The sequence below is a fragment of the Pogoniulus pusillus genome, chromosome 28 (assembly GCF_015220805.1).
Source record: "Pogoniulus pusillus isolate bPogPus1 chromosome 28, bPogPus1.pri, whole genome shotgun sequence".
Lineage (NCBI taxonomy): Eukaryota > Metazoa > Chordata > Aves > Piciformes > Lybiidae > Pogoniulus > Pogoniulus pusillus.
Genome location: NC_087291.1, coordinates 14,164,013 through 14,187,243, shown reverse-complemented (window position 1 = coordinate 14,187,243; position 23,231 = coordinate 14,164,013). Strand labels below are relative to the sequence as shown.

Here is a 23,231-nt window from a genome sequence, read left to right as displayed (position 1 = left end):
ATAAGAAAGACAGGAACAACCTCCTTAGCAGGACTCATTGCGATAGGACAAGAGGTAACACTCTAAAACTAAAATTGGGTAGGCATTTACTAGATATAAGGAAGAAACAGCCCATCCCTGGGAACATTCATGGTTAGGTTGGCATGGGCTCTCAACCTAATCTAGTCAAAGACGACCCTGCTCACTGCAGGAGCATTGTCCTTTAAAGGTCCCTCCCAACTCAAACTACTCTTATTCTATGAAACATGGCTACCTTCTATCCTTCTGGCTGCCTGGGAATCATTTTCACACATTATTACAAATTTCCTAATCCAAGGAAGTTGAAACAGCCTTTCCCATGCTCTCAGATCTGCCACTCTTCAGATTGAGTGTGGCTATTCTCAAAACATATTTTGCAGATCACACAGCAAAGCCTAAAATAATGTGTTTGTCTTTTCTTCTAAGCCTTGTACTCTGCACATTTTTAGTGTCCATTATATGTTAGCTCTATATACATTACCTATAACTTCTGATCCATTTTTTTGTTTTATTGGAGGAAGGCAGCCCATTCTCATCCAAATTCCAGTTTGACCACTACTGGAGCAGTTATAATCACCATCAAATAATAGTGACCATAAACCTTCAGTTATCTTCTGGATATTTTCAACATACACCAAACATGTTTCTTGTCATCATGACAACTACTGAATTATAGCAAATTGATTTGAAACAGACATATGTTTGGCTAATCAAGGTGCAGCATCTTCAGTTCTCCTCCTCCCTAAAATATAGTGGTAAATTCTACCTTCATTTCAACTACCATTTTGAAATGAAATATAGAAAAGAAAGACCTCCTCCTTTGTAGCTTAGTTCTCTCCTTTCTTTTCTTTTGTAATAGGGCCACAAGAGTGGATATGAAATACAGAAATATAATTCTGGTTTCTATATCCTTGAAAAAGAAAAGGAAAAGGGGTGAAAAATATGTATCAGGTAGTTTAAAAGCTTAACTTCATCTGAGTCAAAACTCAAGTAATTTTCCACTTCATTTTAGTATTTTTTTGCTGCATGGCACTATACACAGGCTGATGATTTTCACATTTGATGTCAGAGAGTATTGTATGTTTGAGACATTATATCTAGCTCATTCTGTCTGGCCCTGGGCTGCTTAACTCTTGAGCCATATATCAGCTTTGAGGTGTCAGCTATCACAAATCAAGTGTCAAAAGTGCACATTTGAGAATAAAAATGAAGATAGAAAAGCAACTTCTCGTCTTGATCATATTGATGGCAAAAGCTATGTCATTCCCAGAGATCCAAGATGTGGACTTCAAATAAGATATTAAATCAATGTGCTGCAGCAAGATATGAATAGGGCTCCTGCAAACACACCTACACTTCACATAGGCATTCTGAGTTCTTGCACGTTAGCTTCAGTTATTCTACAGAAAGATTTCAAGATGGGCTACACTGAGCCAGTCAAGCCCAAGGCTTAGCTAGAGAAGCTTATCTCACATACAGCTGGCTTCTTTTTTCTCCTCTCTATTTCCCCATGAGTTCTATGATAATCTTATCTCTTTCTTATCAGTGATGATATTCTAGTTTGAACCCCTTTAAGGGCATCCTTCAGTGGCCCAGTCAGCATCCCAAAGGCCCCAGTATTTGTTACCATCTCATTGCCTCCTGTTCCTTTGTGCTTGCAGTATCAGTGTTTAATTTTTACTTCTCTTGCCTCTTGTCCTTGTTTTTTAAGGTGCCTAGCTGTTGGCTAAGTATCCTCATCAACTAGCTATCTTTACATTCCACCCACCCTCACATTGGCAACACTCTCCCTGGAGAACAACATTCTTCTCACGGAACACTAAATGAAATGAAATCAAATCAAAGTGGCAGCCTGGGAAAACATAACTCAGGTCTTTTCCATATGTTCAACTCCAGTAAAACATTCTTGCTCTTCACACCCGCTCACAGAGATGTCCAAACACTCTACTTGGCAGATAAACATTCTCAGAAACACAGATTTCAGTGCCTGTGTTTCGGCAGTGAAATGTTCACGCTTTCAAAACAAGCTGTGAACTCCTCAGTTACAAAAAGCTGTCTTACAAAGAGCATTTCTTCTTTACCATTAGTCAGGAAACATAAGCAGTAATTTTATAGGCTTTTCGAACACGTTCATATCTACTTTTAGTTTTCTCAAGGTCTAACTCTGGGCAATTGATGATGATGTTTATCCACCACACTGTTTGCTTTGTGCAAGAGCATAAATGTGATTGCACATTTTCCTTTGAATTTCAGGCTACCTGTACCAGAAATAATATGCATTTATTGCATTTCAGGCTACCTGTACCACAGCTCTGCTTTGAATTTCTAACAAGTTAGCTATCAGTTGAATTATTTGTAATTCACCAAAGGGGCATTTTTACCACTCCTAAACATTTCCTTTGAGATTATACAAATGTTATATGGATGTTTTTTCCATTCACAGCTGGCTTCAAATTATTTCTGCTTCTTTTAGACTGTTTCTCAGTTTCAGTGGCACTATTTGGGATATGCACAGGCATGGGAAACTGAGTGTGACGAGATTATAGGAGTGCATCTAACACCCTACACAGCTAGAAAGGGAAATGCACAGTTAAATTTCTTTAGTAATAATGATCATTGCTTTATCCTTAAACTGCAGATCTATAATCCTGTTGCTGGATTCCTTACTGGGGCAACAGGTATGGTCAACCAAAGCTCTGTGAGGCTAACATCTGCAGATGAGAGATAAAAGAGGAATTCTGTAATCTATTTAGCAATAAATGCATATTATTTCTGGTACCCACTTCTCAGAAAAGGGAAGGAAAATCTAGAGATTAATTGTGAAATCTAAACCTAGAGCAGCAGAGCAACAATCTATTATAAATGGTAACAGCCTCTACCAAGAATCAAAGATCTGTGAACACTACAGAGCTTTTGAAATAAGCATTGTTCATTGGGAGGAAAGGGAAGGAAGGAAGGAAGGAAGGAAGGAAGGAAGGAAGGAAGGAAGGAAGGAAGGAAGGAAGGAAGGAAGGAAGGAAGGAAGGAAGGAAGGAAGGAAGGAAGGAAGGAAGGAAGGAAGGAAGGAAGGAAGGAAGGAAGGAAGGAAGGAAGGAAGGAAGGAAGGAAGGAAGGAAGGAAGGAAGGAAGGAAGGAAGGAAGGAAGGAAGGAAGGAAGGAAGGAAGGAAGGAAGGAAGGAAGGAAGGAAGGAAGGAAGGAAGGAAGGAAGGAAGGAAGGAAGGAAGGAAGGAAGGAAGGAAGGAAGGAAGGAAGGAAGGAAGGAAGGAAGGAAGGAAGGAAGGAAGGAAGGAAGGAAGGAAGGAAGGAAGGAAGGAAGGAAGGAAGGAAGGAAGGAAGGAAGGAAGGAAGGAAGGAAGGAAGGAAGGAAGGAAGGAAGGAAGGAAGGAAGGAAGGAAGGAAGGAAGGAAGGAAGGAAGGAAGGAAGGAAGGAAGGAAGGAAGGAAGGAAGGAAGGAAGGAAGGAAGGGAAGGAAGGAAGGAAGGAAGGAAGGAAGGAAGGAAGGAAGGAAGGAAGGAAGGAAGGAAGGAAGGAAGGAAGGAAGGGAGGAAGGAAGGGAGGAAGGAAGGGAGGGAGGAAGGGAGGGAGGAAGGGAGGGAGGAAGGGAGGAAGGAAGGGAGGAAGGAAGGGAGGAAGGAAGGGAGGAAGGAAGGGAGGAAGGAAGGGAGGAAGGGAGGGAGGAAGGGAGGGAGGAAGGGAGGGAGGGAGGAAGGGAGGGAGGGAGGGAGGGGGGGAGGGAGGGAGGGAGGGAGGGAGGGAGGGAGGGAGGGAGGGAGGGAGGGAGGGAGGGAGGGAGGGAGGGAGGGAGGGAGGGAGGGAGGGAGGGAGGGAGGGAGGGAGGGAGGGAGGGAGGGAGGGAGGGAGGAAGGGAAGTTAATCTAATCATCAAGCAACTAAGCCTATATTCTTCAAAACTCTACAGTGCCATCTAACAACAGAAGCTCTCTTCTGAGTTATAGAACAAAGAAGGATAATTTCATCTGGTATTACTCTTTTTTAATGTGGCATTGCTCTTGGTTGTAATGGAATTGTCTGCTTTAAAAATAACAAAAATTCTGTTGTGTGCTACATGAATTAACAGATAATCATTGAGTACTGACTGCTAGAAACACACTCTTTGTAAAAAGTCCCCTTAGACCACACTACTTTTGCAGTCAGAGACTAGACAGTAATGAGTTGATTCAATTTGCAATAAAATATTTTGACACAGTTGCCCTGACAGTGATGAAAAACACTTTAATGAGATCCTAATTCAAAGAAGTGCAAAAGTGGACAAAAAAATCAGACATAACAGATTATACTCGTTCAGATAATCACAATGCAATTATATGCTAATCTTTTCCATGGCAAATTATTTTTCTGATGATGATTTAAAATACTAATTTCTAATTTCATCTCTTCTCTATGTCCCCATTAGAATTCTGTAGAACTTATACAACAGAAACATGAACATTGTCTCTCAAAGCACAGCAAAAATCCCTATTATTTTTTTTGTCTGAGGGAAAAAAGTGCACTTGCAAGTATAACCTTTGAATAGCCACCTGAAACAGATTTATTTAGATTCATTTGTCTTCACAAACTTTGCTGCTGGGTTTTTAGAACACAGTTTTCCAATTTAAAAAAAATCTATGAGCTGGACAGATTAAAAAACGGAGGGGAGAAAGAAGAGGGAGAAAGAAGGGGGAGAAAGAAGGGGGAGAAAGAAGGGGGAGAAAGAAGGGGGAGAAAGAAGGGGGAGAAAGAAGGGGGAGAAAGAAGGGGGAGAAAGAAGGGGGAGAAAGAAGGGGGAGAAAGAAGGGGGAGAAAGAAGGGGGAGAAAGAAGGGGGAGAAAGAAGGGGGAGAAAGAAGGGGGAGAAAGAAGGGGGAGAAAGAAGGGGGAGAAAGAAGGGGGAGAAAGAAGGGGGAGAAAGAAGGGGGAGAAAGAAGGGGGAGAAAGAAGGGGGAGAAAGAAGGGGGAGAAAGAAGGGGGAGAGAGATTTTGCTTATTTAATCAACTATTAAAGCTAAAGAATCAGCTTGAGCGGCTATGAATGAAAAATAACCACAGCCATTACATGGAAGACCTTACTGAAAGGTGAGGGAATTCAAGGTGTTCCATTTCTAGGACTCTTACCAATGTTTAGGTCCCTTTCAAAGCTTCTGACTCTGGTCTACTCAGTAATAAGTAAAAATTGTAATAATTTGAAAGCTAAACCTTGTGAAACATCAGTAACCTCTCTCTCAGGCTACAATAGCCTGAGAGAGACAGGGACAATAGCAGGGACCATCCATTTCTTATAGCAGGGACCATCTATTTCTTGCATTGTGGCATACTAATTCTGTTGTGTTAGCAAAGCCTGTGAGAGACTGAGTCATCATCACTTGCACAGCTTTCCACATGCAGGAAACCAGATTTTCTGTAGCTTACACATATGGCATTCCTTTTCCCAAATAGATGTTTAAATGTATTCTTTTTAAAAGTTAAATAAACTTGAATGCTAAAAGGCCAAAGGTTCCATTAGTTGTTCAAGTCTGCCCCTGGGGTGCTATACCAGTTAAAGAGCCTCTCAATAATAGGTTTAACTTTGCATACAGCCTGTTTGATTAAAGCTAGTCAAGCCATGCAGTAGAAAAACATCACAGAATCACAGAATGGTGGGGGTTGAGTGTGACCTCTGAAGATGACAGAATCATAGAATCAGTCAGGGTTGGAAGGGACCACAAGGAACATCTAGGTCCAACCCCTCTGCCATGGGCAGGGACACACCACCCTAGATCAGGCTGCCCACAGCCTTGAAGATCATCTAGTCCAGCCCTCTGCTTAAGCAGAATCACCCAAAGCAAATCACATAGGAACACATGCAGGTAGATTTTGAATGCCTCCAGAGACAGAGGCTCCACAGCCTTTCCAGGCAACCAGTTCCAGTGCTCTGCCACCCCGAAAGCAAAGAATAAAGCTGATATCTCCTTGCTTGTATTTAGTCCAAGATCAATGGGGCTGCTCAGTGAATATTATTCTATGTCCATATGCATAGCTGAAGGCAGCCACAGCTGCTCCTGTAAGGTAAAGACAAATGGTTGTGCACATGATTTGTAAAATCCTTGCTCTGAAGTAAGCTATTCAAAAGCATCAAAGTGTAGCATGAGGTCATTCAGGATACTTGTTATTCTTTGGTGACATCTGTGCATTGTTGTCCATTTGGGGGGGGTTCCCCATCAATATTCAGGTATATATTTTGGGGGGTTGGTTAGGTATTTTTGGTGTTTGGGTTTTGGGGTGATTTTTTTGGGGGAGTTGGGGGGATTTGTTGTTTTTTTTTGTTTTTCTAGAGAAAGCTGAGAATATGCACACAGGAGAAACAGGGACTATTTTCCCCAAAGCACTGGAAGCAGGCAGTGCAGCGAGTGAGCACAGTTCTTATACAGCAATAAAATTACGAAGGAATGGACAAAAATTATGTTCTTACAAAATATAATCATCTCATTCATTTGCCAGCTGATGCAGAATGTAAGGTTTGTGCACACGCAATGAGCAAAGAGAAACTATATACTGCAGAAGACCATGGAGTGTTGCAAGAATGACTCTTATCAGAAGCTGTGCAATACATCAGAAAACACATCAGTTATAAAAGAGTGTTTATGTTTTATTCATGCAAAATAACTCAATGCACAGGCCCTACCATCAGAAAATACACAGCTAAGAAAGGATCTGTGACAAATTATATTCAGGTATTAGATGGTGTCTAAAAATATTGGCCATAGAATACCAATTCTGAAATACAGGGTGAGGGAAAAGGTTGTTTCAAAACTGCAGGCTCTAAAAATCCCAAACAGATCAAATGAATACAGTGCATTTTTTAATCAGCATTTTGAATTCTTTGTATTTAGTGGGTTCTCCTCAAAGCAGCATTAGCACACAGGATAAAACATGGTGGTACGAGCCCCAGCCCAGGAAACACTCAAGATCAGGTTGGCTGAGGGCACTCAGTGCCCATGCCCTAAATAAACATTCAGTGCACAGGCAACCTTGTATAATGTGCCACGAATGAACCACAGCAGTAAGTCTCATTTCCCATGCTCTTTTTGATGATCTGACACAGCTTTTCTTGCCCAAGCACCTTGTTTCCTCCCAGCCACAGCCGGGTGAGTTACTTTGACCAGAGCTATCAAGCCAGTAACACAATTACGGTGTGAAGGTACCACAAAGCCACAGAAAGCAAACCCCCCACTTTCTGCCTGGGAGCAACGCAACGTGGAGCTTATGTGGGCAGGGAGCACGCAGCTGCAGAAGAGCAGCAAACAGCTGCTGACAGAGGAACATACAATACAGTCATAGAATCATAGAGCCATAGAACCAGCCAGGTTGGAAGAGAGCTCCAAGCTCATCCAGTCCAACCTAGCACCCAGCCCTGGCCAGTCAACCAGAGCATGGCACTAAGTGCCTCAGCCAGGCTTTTTTTGAACACTTCCAGGGACGGCGACTCCCCCACCTGCCTGGGCAGCCCATTCCAATGCCTGAACACTCTTTCTCTAAATACTTTTCCCCTAATTTCCAATCTACACCTCTCCTGGTGCAACTTGAAGCCATTTCTTTTCATCCTATCGCCTGTCACTTGGGAGAAGGAAGCAGCATCCAGCTAAAACCCTGCAGGGAGCTGTAGAGAGCGAGGTTCCCGCTTTTCTCCAGACTAAACAAGGCCAGTTCCCTCAGGCACTCCTCCTGAGACCTGCTCACCAGGACGACGAGAACCTTGGGGAGGCTCCTTAGCCGCGGAGAGTCTCTCTTTCCTCTACCTCTAGGGCCCAGGAGCACTCCTCAGCTCTCCCCGGTCACCGCCTCACGCTTAGGTGGTGGTTTCTGTGTTACTCCCGAGCCTTCGTGCACCAAAAGGAGCGCCGCGACCGAACGCCCCACACCGGGAGGGCCAAGAAGGCCTCACACAGCGGCCCCCCGCACGGCCGCCAGCAGCAGAGCGGAGCAGCAGCAGCAGAGCGGAGCAGCCCCGCCGCGGCTCCGCCCCCGCCGCCCCGCGCAGCCGCGGAGCCGAGTTCAGCGCAGCGGTGGCTGTGCTGCACCTGGAGCTCTCGCCTCTGCTGCCCCTGGGCCCGGCGCTGCCTGCCCTCCCCCGGCTCGGCCCGGCCCGGCCCGCGGAGCCCGCGGCGCAGGTGGGGAGCGCCGCTCCAGCGGCGGAGGGGAGCTGGGGGGCGGCGGCGGCGGGCCCGTGCGGGAGCCAGGCCGAGTGCGGCCTACCGCAGCGCGGCCCTGGCGGAGCTGGGCGGCAGGCGTTGGGGGGGCAGTGACGGTGTTTGGTGGGCTTCGGTGAGGCCCTAGCAGGCCCGTGCCGAGGGCTCGCTTACTCCTAGGGGCAGCTGCCCGCGGCTCTCCCCTAGAGTCTCCCTTCTCGGGGCAGCCCGGCGGCGGCCAAGCTCGCCGAGCTTCGGTCCGCTCCCACCGGCTGCAAACTTCGCCATGTTTGTGAGAGCAGCTGCTGCGCTGGCTGGCGGGCCAGAAGATCCCTAGGGCTTGGGGAGGTTCCTGACTCCCGTGTGTCTGGCAGCTCCAGCCTTGATGAACAGGCTGTGTCGGAGAGTTGTGGTTCTAAAGGGGTCGTAAAAGGCGACCTGGAGGTGCTTGCCGGTGTCGGGCCAGTCCGTGGCTGCCGAGTCACCACTTTATCTTGCCGCCTCGTCTGTTTTGGAGGAGCTTGCAGCGTTCGTGCTGAAGCCACAGCTGATACTGCAGAACATGGATGTGCTTAAAGCTAGTCTGCTGTTTTGAAAAGCAAAGTAGATTTGTAACCTCAGTTTTCCGCGTTTGCATAAGGCGATGAGAATGTCGCAGAAGTTCTTTGAAGAAGTATGTCAGTCTAGTTTATCAAGTTGCACAGAGTTTACAAACAAAAAGGTTTCCCCCCAGCCTTGGTGTAACTCAGGATGTGGCAGTTTTGTGTGCTTAAGACATTGCTTGGGTTTTATCTATGTTCTGTCTTGCTGCAGTGCCATAGCAAGCTGAAGGGTGCAGTCTTAAACAAAAGCTGCTCAGCACAATCAATTTTTATTCACTAAACCTTTTCTAACAGACCGAATTCAAGAAATCTGCAGGCAAGTCCAAGGAAGCTGAATTGTCTACATGGGTTACAAGGCAGGTACTGGATCAAAGCACAGCCGTTAAGGAAGTAGGTTTTGTGACGTCGGTGACTTAGAGGCACACCTGGAGATGATATATTCCCAGAACTAGTGTTCAGTGTGTAAGTGCTGGGTAAAAGAACGAGGTTAGTGAGTTTTGGTCAGCTGAAAAGAGGTTCAATGGTTGTGGGGAAAGCACATTGGAGGAACAACATTTCCCTTGAAGGCTGGTGTGTGTTTTCTTGCTTGTGAACTGAGATGTCTTAAGTCTCTGGTAGCAGGAGAATGCTATTAAATTCTAATTACTGAAGTTCAGGTACGGTTGGCGTTGGAGGGTACATCTGCATTAGTATTTTAATCTAATAAAAGGTGTGCTCTTGAAATAAGTTTCAGGTCGTTCTTGCATGCTGCAGTTTGGTTCAGACCCCCGTGTGATCTAGGTGTGCATGAACTGTCTTTTGCAAGAAGCTAAAAGTAGAACATGCATTTCAGTTGGCAGTTGGTGGTGTGAGTCTAGACAAGAACTAATATAAAATAAACACACAAAAGCATGCTGGATGTTGAATGTTCTATAACTATTCTTCGCACACATTTGCTACTACTTTGCTACTTAGTTGTTAATGTTGACATAGCCCGAGCCTACTCTCAGAGTAAGTTGAATACAGGTGCAGCACAGCAGCACAAAGGTCTGAAAGCTTAGGGATCGGTCCCATTACTGACAGCTCTTGCCTAAGCTGCAGGACTCAAGTTTCATAGCTTGAAGGCTATAGGTCAGCTACAAGAACAACAGTAAGCAGAAACCACACACACAACATTTATCAACATTGTCAGCAGCCTTTTAAGAGAAAAATGTCAATAGCTAAATGGTTTTAATTTTCAATTGAACTACTTCCTTTATTGAATGTTGTTCAAACTTGGAATGTTTTAAAAGTCCTGTAGCATCCTGATTCTTCCTTTTTTGTAAGTGACATAAATGAATAAAACAATGCCAAGTATTTGGAACAGTAACTGGGGTATGTTGGCATTTGTTGAATTATTTTTCCCTCCTATGTGCACCCAGACTTTGGCAATGTAACAAATTAATGTGCTTGTGTTCTTATTATGTTTGAGATCTTTCTGTTCTGAGTGGTTGGTTCAAAATACTTCAGCTTGTTTAGCTCTCAGTTCTTAAGGCTTCCTTTCTGCATAAACCAGCATAATAATCACTTGCAGTCACGTTAAAAACAATGGGAAAGGCAAAGTTTTGTATACTACTTAAAACATCCCATTCTCAAGTCCTGTGAATTGAGTGGCTCCTGTCTCTGTTGAGCAACTAAATCAGGTTATGGGGTTAAGCTAGACAACTGATTGCCACTGCTGGTTTTTTAACTCCTAAATTCATTTTTCCACTTGCTGCAAATCAAGGAAGTTTGTACTTGTATCACTTCATTACAGCATTCAGTTTCAAGTGTTCTGTGTTTCAAGGTAGTTTCTGTGTCATAGCTGGAAATCTACAGCAATGAGCAAATGTAAAAATTTGCATAGGTAGCAAAATTGGTTTTGTAATTAACACACTAACAAGTCTTTCTAAATGCTACATATTGCCAGCAGCTGTGTTAAAGTAACTCTCATTCTTTGACTTTCTGGTGAATCAGTCCTCCTTTGGGTTAAGGAGAGTTGAAACAGGTGGAGATCAGTGTTTCTGGCTTGGAAATTAGTACATGTGTTCTTAAAAAAAAAAAGTCCAGCCTAAAAAAGCTTAATCAGAATTGAATCTGCATGTAAAATCCACTGGAAATTGCAAAGTTGCTTTCTAGAGCCCAGTACTTGAACTTGTGGGAGTTTTATACAAAGATTAATGTGTGAAAATCTTTACAGTAACAATGCTACTACACTGCTACAACCTTTTGCCAGACGTTTTAACTTGGAAGTCTCGTCGATCCCTCTTCAGCTTGGGCATGTTGGAGGATATGAACAAAACTCCCAATTAGTTCAGGTTCTTATAGCTTGGGATTGACTTCAGCTTGGCAGGGCATTGGCGCTTTGCAGGTCCTAAGTGATCTGAACAGGGAGCATCAGGACTCCAAGCCACACTTGAATGTTTTCTCTGAGAGCTTTCTTCTGACCTTTATTGTAGACATGGGAAAATCTCTTTCTCACCTGCCTTTGCACACATGCAAGGAGGATGGCTATGATGGAAGCACAGTGTCTGATAACATGAGGAATGGGTTAGTTCACTCGGAATCCCACAACGAGGACAGCAGATGTGGAGATGTGTCGCAGTTTCCCTATGTGGAATTTACAGGAAGGGACAGCGTTACCTGCCCGACTTGCCAAGGAACAGGAAGAATTCCACGAGGTAAGTTTACTTCAGTTCTCTTTTAACCTCTAAATTTACCTCCTAACCATGTGCAGTTGTAACCATAATAATGTATGTATATATATAAATAACAGAAGCTGATTTTTTTTCCTTGACATTTTAGCACTAAGGACTTCATGATCAGGCTGCATAAATGAAACAGAAATTGACTCCGCTTTGCCTGCTACCTCTTGGGTCTTCTCTTAGCAGTACAATTTTATTACATCCATGCACACCTATCCCTAGTTATTGCAAGCTGGATTTCCAAACCTTTCTTTTTTTTCCACATTCTTATTGCCTTTTTTTTTAAAGTACCTATTTTAAACTAATGGAATTAATACACAACTTTGCAAAAATAGCTGCAAGTACAGAGAGTGTTAAACTTGTCACTGGTATGGGGAGAAAGAAGGTAGGTCTGTCTATATAGATAGTCAATCTAATATTTAAATGTTAGATTGACTAAAAATAAGATTGCTTATACCAAAACTTGAGAAGATCAATGTCCCCCACTTCACCTTCCTTACCCTAAACTTCCTGAATATACTGGCACTATGGAGCCAGCCTAATGGAAGTGAAAACTTTAGAATTCATGATGTTTTTAACAAGTCACCACTCAGCAAACAGGCATGAAGGGGTTAATAGCTGCCATGATACTCAGTTCATGTTACATAATGTTTTGGATATTGTTCACAGCTGGAGGAGGACCATTTGCTGAATAACAAAGCCCAGAAACGTTTGTTTGAATAATAAATTTCTAAAACCCAATGCTATTTTGCACCTTGGCAGTGTATCTGGGATGTATATGCTAGAAAATAATGCATTTTTTCTGTTAAAGTAAAGATGCTAAGTTGTCAATACTGCTAGTACTTAACCCTCTACATACAGGACGTCATCTAGAGCTACAGCTTACTTTAAGTCATATTGTTTGGGAGATCTGTCTGTAGAGCATTCATAGCAAGGTATTGGGTGTCTTTAAAAGAGTAAAATGGAAGCTTGGTTGTTGTGTACTTGTGAGGAATTGAACACTTGTGCTGCAGCACCTTTTAGCTGACTGTGCCTAGCAAAGTTTCTGCTGTGATCTGGCTGTCCCAGGAAGGAGTAGACTACTCAGCACTTGTCTGTGTGCCCAAATGTTTTATTTGCTGGCTGCCCTCATCCTTTGCTTTGCCTTCTCTCTTAAGACAGCATCCTGCTGCATTATGTTGCTATATGATAAGTTGCCTGAATAGCCTTCTAGAAACAAACCTTTGAAATAATGCAGGGCATGTGAAACTGGGTAATGAGAGAGTGGCAAGTGCAGTATGCCAAGGCACAGCCTTCTGCCCCAGCTGTAAGCTCTTCCCTTTGACAAGGTGGAGAGGAGCTGATGACAAAGTTTTATGTTTGGAACTGCTTTGGCTTTGCCAGAACTACTCCTTATCCAGGTTCTCAGAACTTACTGTGACCAGCAACCTGTGAAAACTGTCTGATGTCTCTGTCATACTGTCCCTGTACCTGTGCTTCAGTCAGATTAGGTTCTGGGATAGTTCACAGATACTTCTGCCTCACCTGGGAGTAAGTGACAGAAGCCTCATCATTTGGATATCCAAATAGTTGCAAATATAAGAGATTTATTTGTGTTAGCTGTTAAACTTTATGCTAAGATCTGTTCTTGGATTATCGCATCAATTCAGCAAATTTGAGTGTGGATAAGCTTTGCAGCTGAAACCTGTCTTAACCAGAAGACTACAGAGAAGGAAGGGGTGGGTTTTGTTTGCTTGGTAACTTGAAATGTTAGATAGTATCAGAAACAAGTTTTACTTGTAAAAGCATTATCTTAAGTGCAGCAATGGTGGGATTCCTAAGTTCAAAAGCCCATTTCTTTGGAGGATTTTTGGATGAGTCTTCCATTTTCTTGTACACCAAAACCAAAAGCTTTAAAGGCAGTTGTAGTCCGTATATTTTCAACAGCTCATTTGTAATTGTGTTCTTTATCTTTCCTGTTATGTCCCTCTTAAAAATGCTATGTAGTGAGGTAACTTGTGGCTTGGAGTAATTCCAGTAGATAGTTTTTTCCCTGACAGGGTGCTGCTGCTCAGTCCCATGACAAATGGTTGTACATAGCAGCAATTGCCAGAACAGTCTATGTTTAACTTGTTGCCGAAGCCACCCAAGTTGATACTGCTTTTCATGCACATGTAGAATGCCTTCTGGATCAGCTCTTTCTGTCCAGGCTTCTGAATGTTTTATCCTGTGACTACATATGGTCCTGCAAAGGGAGCTGGAAGCTGCTCTGTAGCTCCTTCTCTTCAGGCAGTGGTGCCAGCGGCAGAATTTGTTGCTAGCTTTGGTCTTTGTGGGCTTGGTGGTTTTCCCTCTCCACGTTGTGTAAGCCATGCTCTATTTCAGAAAGTGACATAAGCTACAGAAGTATTCTACTTAGGCCATTATCTGGAATTCAAATCTTTACTTACCTTTAGTGTTTATTCTTTGATGCCATTAAGTTGTAATAGGCACTCTTTTCTGAAGTAACTGCAACAATCCTTATTCTTTGTTTGGTTGAATTCTGAAAGGGTGTTTTTGTTTCCAGGACAGGAAAATCAGCTGGTAGCACTAATTCCATACAGTGATCAGAGGCTGAGGCCAAGAAGAACGTAAGTCAATAATTAGTTCTGATACATGAGTCCACAGTTAATTATTTTTTGTCTGGTTAAAATTCAGCAATTTAAAGGAGATAGGCTAAGAAGGGTCAAGCTGAAGTCACTGGAATGTTTTCTTGCACTCAGTATTGAAGGAACCTGGCTTGTAAGTAATATCAGCCTTTACCTCTTGGAGAGTTACTTATTAACAGGTGTGCATACTCACATCACAGTCTCTTACAAAGCAAAGTAATACTTCATGATGTCTTAATGTATCTGAATGTCCACAGTAATTAAGTATTTATCAATGTCTAGCATCTTCATTCATCTAAATAGTTAAAACTTCAGTGCTGGAACAAAATGATAGCTTCTTTGGCCTGCTATTATGAAATTTCTACTACCTGGAAGTTAATTGGTAAAGCTCTGAGCAGCTAGCAAAGTCAATAAATTCATTATTCTCATATAGCATATTTATATATATTATTATTTTTTCTGGAAACTACTTCAAGATGTAATTACAGTGCTCTGACCTCCTTGTTTGGAAAAAGTTTGTTGATATTTTTTTTTTCCCCCTAATGTTTGGATGTTTCTGTAGAAGTGTGTGCCAGGGAAAAAAACCACAGTAACTTCACATGATACTTTTCCTCAGTCATGTGTGTCACATAGTTGTAGCAGAGATTTGAAACATTACTGTTCTAATTTTGAGAAACTCGGAGCTGCAGTGTAGCCTTGTATTTGTAATTTTTAAATCATTATTTTCTAATTAGCATACACTCCCCCTTTGTATTAACATCCTGTTCCTTAGCAGGACGTTAACACTTTCCCTTTAGGACTTTTAAGACTGAGAATCCCGTGTAAAGCATGCAAGAGCTTTTTTCTTTCTTCTGGGTATGTTGTGCAAGAGTCCAGCAGAGTAACAAGAGTTCTGCTATAAATAGAGTTGAAGAGGAGGTGCTTATGTTTCAAAGCACATAAATATTTATCCCTTCCATTTCCTCTTCAGTTAAGAATGTTGGGATGATCACACGTTTTGACACTTGATTTCTGATGTATAAACAAGAGTACCATCTCTCAAACAGAGGAGTGAAGTGCTGCCTAGCTTGTTTTTTCTGCCCCGTGAAAGCTAAGGGAAGTTAGCAATACAGTGGACTAGTTGTGTTGAGTAGTCATGCTCCTTATCATTCAAAGAGGATAACGTGCCACTATTTTTTGTTTGCTTTTGACTCTGAGAAGTGCTCTTTTTTTTCCTTCAGAAAGCTCTACGTGACTGCTTCTGTAATAGTGTGTTTGCTGCTTTCTGGGCTGGCTGTGTTCTTCTTGTTCCCTCGCGCAATCGATGTGGAATACGTTGGTGTGAAGTCGGTGTATGTCAGCTATGAACCGGATAGACGAATCATCTATCTCAACATCACAGTGAGTCCAGTTCTCTATCCAGGAGGATATTTCTCATGGAGAAAGGCAACTACTGCCACGCTTCAGCCCACATACAAGTTGTGGTCTGCCTGGTGAGCTTAGTTAGTGTAGTAAGAAATAAAAGCAGGTGGAATTTTCAGACTGATCGGTGTAAGTGCCTCTGTTGCTGGGTCCTGTAGCTGTAGCTAATAAGAGGTGTAATTGCAAGCTACCATTTTGCCTTTTGTTTTCTTGAGGACAGTGAATTTGGAGTACTCTGCATTATTTTTGCAATGATTGAAATGTAATGTGTCAATGTAGAAATGTTACTGAGTTCTGCCCTGGTACTAGGTTTGAGTTTAACAATTTGCCATCCACTTTAAAACATAAAGGAGTTTTTTCCACATGCTTCTTCACTTAGTAATGTGGTCAACACATGATTGTCTAAAGACTTTGGTAGAGGTCCTCGTTTTAAAGCAAAGCAACCATGGAATAAAAGGGTCCTATAATAGCTAATTTTTGTGGAAGGAATAATTGAGGATAGGAAGAAATAAAATATTTGCAGTGGAGGGTGGTCACTGGAGAAGCTGTGCAGAAGTTTGTGCTGCTCCATATATTCATAAAACAACCCCTAAGTGATAGTCCTTTACACTGCCCCTCAGTTCTCCAAGGCAGGAAAGTACACTTGCACAAGCTCAAGTGTTGCTGTCTCGGTCATAAGCTTCAATATGTGTGCTCATCATACTCAGAATGGGTAGCCATTAGTGTTTTGTGTGCTTCTTTTCAGACCACACTAAATATAACAAACAACAACTGTTACTCTGTCGAAGTGGCAAACATCACAGCCCAGGTTCAGTTTTCAAAAACAGTTATTGGCAAAGCACGGCTAAACAACATCACCAACATTGGTCCTCTGGATATGAAACAGGTAATTTGGACAGACTTTCAAAGATGGATGCATGTTAATATTCATCTATTAAATCTACTCATTTTGTGCTCTTGTTTATTTTGTTTTAGATTGACTATATGGTGCCAACAGTCATACAAGATGAAATGAGCTACATGTTGTAAGTGTACACATTCAGTGTGTCGTAACAAAGTCCAATGTTCTCTTCCCCTGAAGTGCAGACTGAACAGAAAGTTAACTATTGAGGCTTCGTGTCTGTGTGCAGTTGCAGTGGATGCCAGCCCCTTTGGGTTGAGAGAGAAGCTTACATAATTTGAGACTTCTGCTTAGTAGCTGCAGCCTTGGCAATAGCCTGGAGCAATGATGTGCTTGCTGGTCTAGTTCAGAGGTGGACTGTGCAGGCTTGGACTAGAGGCAGAGCAACTGCCATGTGTCTGTGATGTGGCCTTGCTCCCCTTCAGAACAGCAAATGTTTATGAACATTGCTAAAGAGAGCAGACTAGTATTTGATTTGTACACATGACAATGCTGGTCATAAAAGACCCTTAACTGTAGAACTCTGACATTTAATTAAAAAGCCCCAATTCTTGCTTTTCAAACAACTACCTATTAAAAACCTGATGTAAATCTAACAGTTCTTTCTGGTTTTTGCAGTGACTTCTGCACTTTACCATCTATCAAAGTGCATAACATAGTAGTGATGATGCAGTAAGTATGGAAACTTCTTATTTGTTGGAAACAATTGTAAAAATGTAATGTCACTTTAACATAAAAAGGGAATTCTGATTGAAATATTACTCCAAAATCATTAATCCTAAAGCCTGTGCCTCACAGATCAAAACAACTTCCTTTTTAATATAGAGTCTTCGTAGGTACTGAAACTTCTGGCAGGTTCTGGTGGCTTAAAGACACTTGAATAGGAGAACCTGTTATTACTGTATGTGCTCTGCAGTTGGGCTGCAGCCATGGAGCTGCTGAGGTCTTGGACACATTTAAAAAATGAGTGTTTATATCAACCACTGTCCAAAAATGGCCAAGATCTTTGTGATCTTGAAGCAGTTGCAGCTTTTAGTACTTTGCCAGGGTCTACTTTCTGTGACTGATTGCATAAATAGTAGCATGGTAGTGTCTTATTTTTCCTTTTGAGGGAGGGGAGGAGTTGAAGACCAGTTATGGCTGTAGCTTCTGAAATATTTGGTTTTCTCCTTGCAAAGCAAGACACTAGTGAGTAAAACTCAGTTTTACCATCTTTAGGAAAAAAAAGTTTGTGCACAGGGAACAAAATGCCTTTCATGGAGAAAATCTACAGTGGTAAACTGGTGTTGGTTTTCATTTGACTGCTTTTTAAAAACTGTACTAATGTAAAAAGCTGTTGTAACAGGAGACTCCATCCTCTTACAAAACAACTTTTGCTTCTGTTTTCTCTTTTAAGAGTGACAGTGACAACTTCTTACTTTGTCCACTCTGAGCAAATATCCCAGGAGAGATACCAGTACGTGGACTGTGGAGGAAACACAACCTACCAGCTGGGCCAGTCAGAATATTTAAATGTACTTCAGCCTCCTCAATAAAAGCACCTGTTGGTTAGTGTGGAATGACTGCTGTCAATGCTTGCAGTGATCCTCTCAGTAGGACTGGTACTGTATGAAGGGGAGAGTACATGCATGTGAAGCATAGCAAACGCGGTGACCTGTTCAGGTGCAGGGAGGGAAAAGGTGCAAAATGTATATAGATGCACTTGTTAAATGTTGTGTTTTCCCCTTCTGTTTGCTCTCTGTTACTGTAAGCACTTCTGTCAAGCTGTGTGGTGGGAGGGAGAGGGAGCATATCAGAGTCTTGAACTGAACCTGGGACCTTTCTTTACAGTGTGGTACATCAGCTTAGAGTAACTGTGTCTATGTCTGTGTTTAGGTGAAATGTGTCACTAATGAGCATTTTAGAAAACTTGATACTCAGTTTTTAAGTTTATACTTCAGTTCTTGATATTTGAATATTAAACCTGGCAGTATTACTACTCAAATAACAAGATTACTTGGAAGTATCTGAGTATGAAACTTCTCTTAGTAACCCAGTGGCAATAGTTCTTTACTTTGGGATTCTACTTTTAATTTGCTACACGTGATTGATCAGAGGTGACATGCAGTCTGTGGAAGCCAGGAAAGCTCTCTTGGATGACACTATACTTGAAAGTGCAACTTCTGGAATCTGGCATCTTTTCACATTCCTTCCTGCTACCTCTGGGGTGTTGCAAGGAGAATGTTGTTAAAGGTGGGGTTAAAAACAAAATTAAAAACACCTCCCAGAATCATTACTGACAAAATATTTTCCAGACTGTAGAAAATCAATGGGTAAAGAATTTGACAGTATCTTTCTGTTTTGTTGATTGTTTTTTCTTAAACTTTGGAGTACAGCTACTAAAATCAAGATTTTGCAAGGCAGGGAAACTGAGCATGGGTTTGGGCAGCTGGATGTTAGATTTTGGTCATTTTTGTTTTAATAGACTGTGTATCTAAGCTACTTAAAAGTATTCATATGTTGGGGGATGTCTGTTTAGTTCACAGGCTCAGTAAGCCATCTCCAGAGCACTCAGTTCACATCACAGTTATGTAAGGGAGAGTAAAGCAATTCTTTCTGCAGGAGTAAGTGCTGGTGTAATCATGAGACTGACTTAAAGCTGTTAAATAGTTTCAGTAGGATAATTTGCACAGCGAGAATTCCTGGGATCAGTATCAAATGTGGTGATTGTAATTTTTGGGGTAGACTTCTGAAGGCTGACAGTTCAGAGGGTTAGGCACAGAACTTTTTAATTAGCTAGAGGAGGATTGTTTTATTTCTGAATTAGATTAAGATGCAGCTGAGGTCCTGTTGCCTTGTAATGAATAATATATTTTTTTAAATGCATATTGCTGGTTTTGTGCTGCCCAGTTCCTAGAAATAAGCTATCTAAAATCAACTAGCAATAAATGCTATGGGAAAAGGCTACTGAGTAACTTCTTACAAGGAACAATCTTCTGTGCTCCAGTACTTCAGTGAAGGCATGTTAATTAATCTTTTCTTTTATCAGCCTTTCTTAGGTGCACCTAATTGGATGGGTGGGGAAAAAAGTATCAGTGGTCTGACACTGAAGAAATGAACCAAAACGAAATCCTCCTCTGTTTGAACTGCTGTGACCTTTTTCTGTGGATGTCTGAAAATTTTGGGAGCCTAAACTGTCAGTTCCATAGAGCTGTTTGGTGGCAGCTTTTGGCTTTGGATAGCTTCTGGCTCTGGAATAATCAATTCTAATGACTTACTGTCATTACATTCTGAATTATTCTTTAGTCTGGGCACTTCAAATTAAACATTTTTTAGTACAGCTGCAATCATAAGGGACACTAGTTCACAACTGAACTTTAGTCTTCCTGGAGTATAGCTGAGGTTCAGTCCTGTTGCTGATAACATACATGCAGAAGTGTCCTGGATGGATAACAGGTGATCAGAATAGTGGGGAGCTGGCTAGGATAGAGGTAAACTCCTCTGTGTTACCTGCTGTAGAGGGATTTGCTTATCTTGGAGAACAGAGAGAGAATGCTGGTTTAATCATGGCAGACTGGAAGTCAACCAGCAGGTGAAAACAAATTCTTTTAATTCTAGGCCAAAGTATTTACACATAGAGTGTGTGTTTTGTTTGTTTAGGGGTGGGTTGGTTGGTTTGGGAGGTTTACATAGAAAACAGCTGTAGGCAGAGATTCCAATTTAAAGCAATTAAAATTTAAAGCAGTTTTCCAATTTATTCCAATTTAAAGCATTTTTTTCTTCTTCAAGGGCTAAAAGTTCACATAAAACAACTGGAATGGCACAATGATAAAGTTATTTGGTGACAGACCCAAATGCTGTTTGAACAAATGTGACAAGATTGAAGTTACACTGGAGTTAAGAGTGTTGAGGCTCAGACTGACCTTTGAAAGTTTGGCAGTCGTGCTGAGCAAAACACACACTTAAATCTGTGGTTCAGAAATTCCACAAAATGTTTGTTACTGGCTAATTCTAAAATAAAGAATTATGAGTGGAATTACTCTTTCTGTGTGTGTGGCAGAAGGGGGAAGACACAACTCTTGATATTTGTCATCTGAGGTATCTAATGGATGTGAACTTCAACACCATCAATTTATGGTAGACCTTACTGAATGACCAGGAGTTCTCATCTTGAAAAATGAGTGAAGATCTTATTGATGAATCCTCAAATGAGATCAGTTAGGGGAGAATCAAAGGTATATGGTTTTGCATGTGCTGGTTTGTCATTGCAAAGCTAACAGCACATTACTAATAACCATCAAGGCAAGTACTTGGATTTAACTACTAATTTTAATATAACATCCTGTCAGATAAGCAGCTGTTGGAATACTTAGGCTTGATTTCTATGGCTGAGCTTGGAAATGTGCAGAGGGAGCAAGGGAAATCAATGTTAACTTGTATAACTTCGTAGACAAGCCATGAGAATAGATTCAAGTGTCAGACCTGTAATTATTTCACTTTTTAAACCTGTCTTTTAAAAAGGCAAGCCTTTCAGCCCATTGTAAATCAATAAGTACAAATTACTTCCAGAAGGTCAGCTTGAGGAATCATCATTTACTTTTTTCTTTTCTGATATGTTTTCCTGTGTGAAAGATGGTTTCTGAAGGACTTCCTCTGAAGGGATTCATATTTCACTTGTAACTTCCCCATCATTTTCCACTGCTATCAAATGCCTATCTAGTGGCATTGTAGGGTTGGCTTTTAAGGGATTTATTTTCTGTATGATTCTTTTCACTTGGATTTTTTTGTAGCAATTCCTGTACCAAAATACGTTGCACCTTAAAATAGAAGCTCAGTTAGTTATCTCCTAGTGCAGTGGTTCAGATGTTGCACTGTAATGCAGGAAAATCCCAACATTTAATGTATTCTCTGTAGAATCAGTGTAAAATATCAAGATTGTCAATAATGTGGAACACTTAAATGTGTACAAGTGTTGGCTATTTGGCCATTCTCACCTGGAGAATAAAATGATTTTACATTTTAACTATGATGCTTTAAGGATTAATGACTGAAATAAAGCTACCAAACAAAGATCCAACCATCAGATATCCATCTGGAAAGGTTTAAAGGGAATCACTAAAAGGTGTAGTAAGAATTAAATTCTCAATGTGGGGAAAAGCCTGTAGAAGCTCACTCATAATTTATTTACTCATTTTGATGTTGAAGAGACAGTTCCTGAATTCTTAATCTCTTGTAAAGGCAAACATAACTATTTTTTTTTCCTGTGTGGTATATCTTTGATGTTCCTACTGCACTTCTGATGCGTGCATGACCTTGCTGTTAACATTGTGATGTTTATATTTTGCAGCCTTACGTTGGCAAACTGAAGTACATGCCTTAGTTGACTTTGTTCCAAATTGTCCTTGAAGTTCTGCAAGTGAATACATTTTTTTTCCCCAGTGGTAATTTGCAAACATGACTGCTTTGGGGATTTTTAGTGTGTGGTGTGTCAAGCTTAAGTGCTTGGATTGAACTGTTAAGGTCTTGAACCATCTGGCTTAAGTGTCATGCCCTCATGATGGGAAAGGGAGTGCTTGGAGTAGTCTGCAAAACATTTCTAGACTGAGATGTTAAAAAGTGTTAGTTCTTATCCAGCATTGAAGGCTTCCTTTTTATTTATTTGGGTTTTTTTTTCTTGGTGGTGCTGATGGGGTGATTAGTTGTAGCTGTGCTTTTTTCCCCACCCTCCAAATCTGTAGTTGGGTATCTGTCTCTTCTCAGACAGCAGCTTAAGAAATGATTGACTTATTTTGGTCTTGGGCAGCTGTGTGAAGTTTACCATCACTTGAAATTGAGAGTTAAGAGATGGGTAAAACCTAGCACCTCTGAGAACTACTTGTTTTGCTTGCCTGTCTGGCAAAATGTCACAGCCCTCACAATGCTTCCAGGCTTACTGTTACCTCTGAAAGGGAAGGAGAAGTAAGGCAAGTGCAAGCAACGTACTAAATGAACTACTGCAATCAGCAAAGCATCTAGATTATTGGGGTTTGGGGTTTTTTGGGGGGAGATGAAAGTCAAGCTAGAACCCAGCCAACACGTGGTGAAAATAATAACTTGAGTATGGCAACAATATCCAGTGTTTGTCTGCTCAAGAAGTCACCTTCCTGTTTTAGGTGAGGAGCTCTGGACACTCCTAGAGGGATGGTTTGAGCTAGTTTGTGCTGCTGCACTACAGCTTTTTGCCTACAAGCTTCCTTTTCAGCCTGTATGCAGCCCTGTTGGACTGGAACAGTTGTCTGCAAGGAGACTGCTGGTGACAGAAACATCCTGATCCTCCTGTCCTCTTCACCAACCATCATAAGGGCCTTAACAGTCTTTTGGGTACTGAAAACTGCTTTTGCTTTTTCTGAGTAGGGATGTTTAGTGCCAGACATGCAAGTGTATTACAGCACCTGAATGTTTTGGATCTGACTGTCAGTGATGTTGTTCATTTTTGGTTTAAGGAAGCAAAATTAACCACTGTTAATACTCATTGTACAGAGTGTGCAAATAATGGCTTGAGATATGTATAGAAAAAACTAATGAGTGATAACTATTTTTGTAACTTAAGAGTTGTAAACTGTTGTTCCTGTAATTGTGTAGCAAACAATCAATTTAAGCATGATAAACACTCTAAGTCAAGGGATGTTTGGGGGATTGACTTGCAGGCCAGAAGCTGTCTTAATGTAAGTTAACTGGGGCAAAGGATCTTGTTCTTCAAAGGTTCAGAAATCTGGAGTTAACTTCATTATGCAGATGTTTCTAAACAGAATTGACTCATGACATTAAATTTTATATTAAAAGAAAAAAAAAAGCTTGGA

At 41.5% G+C, this 23,231-nt stretch overlaps 1 protein-coding gene and 1 long non-coding RNA gene across 2 annotated transcripts in view; one reads left to right on the top strand and one right to left on the bottom strand.

The window, feature by feature from the left end:
* The window catches only part of LOC135187855 (uncharacterized), a 23,618-nt gene extending 14,097 nt beyond the window's left edge, over positions 1 to 9,521 (bottom strand). Inside the window, exon 1 of the long non-coding RNA XR_010307473.1 lies at positions 7,732 to 9,521. This is a non-coding gene — a long non-coding RNA (uncharacterized LOC135187855). The remainder of the gene's footprint in view (positions 1 to 7,731) is intronic.
* TMEM106B (transmembrane protein 106B) lies at positions 7,961 to 23,231 on the top strand. Its single transcript, XM_064166894.1, has 8 exons — positions 7,961 to 8,162; positions 11,239 to 11,460; positions 14,030 to 14,093; positions 15,332 to 15,491; positions 16,258 to 16,398; positions 16,488 to 16,537; positions 17,032 to 17,085; positions 17,810 to 23,231. The coding sequence occupies exons 2-8, from the start codon at positions 11,241 to 11,243 to the stop codon at positions 17,946 to 17,948; spliced, it is 828 nt and encodes a 275-aa protein (XP_064022964.1). The 5' UTR covers positions 7,961 to 8,162; positions 11,239 to 11,240; the 3' UTR covers positions 17,949 to 23,231.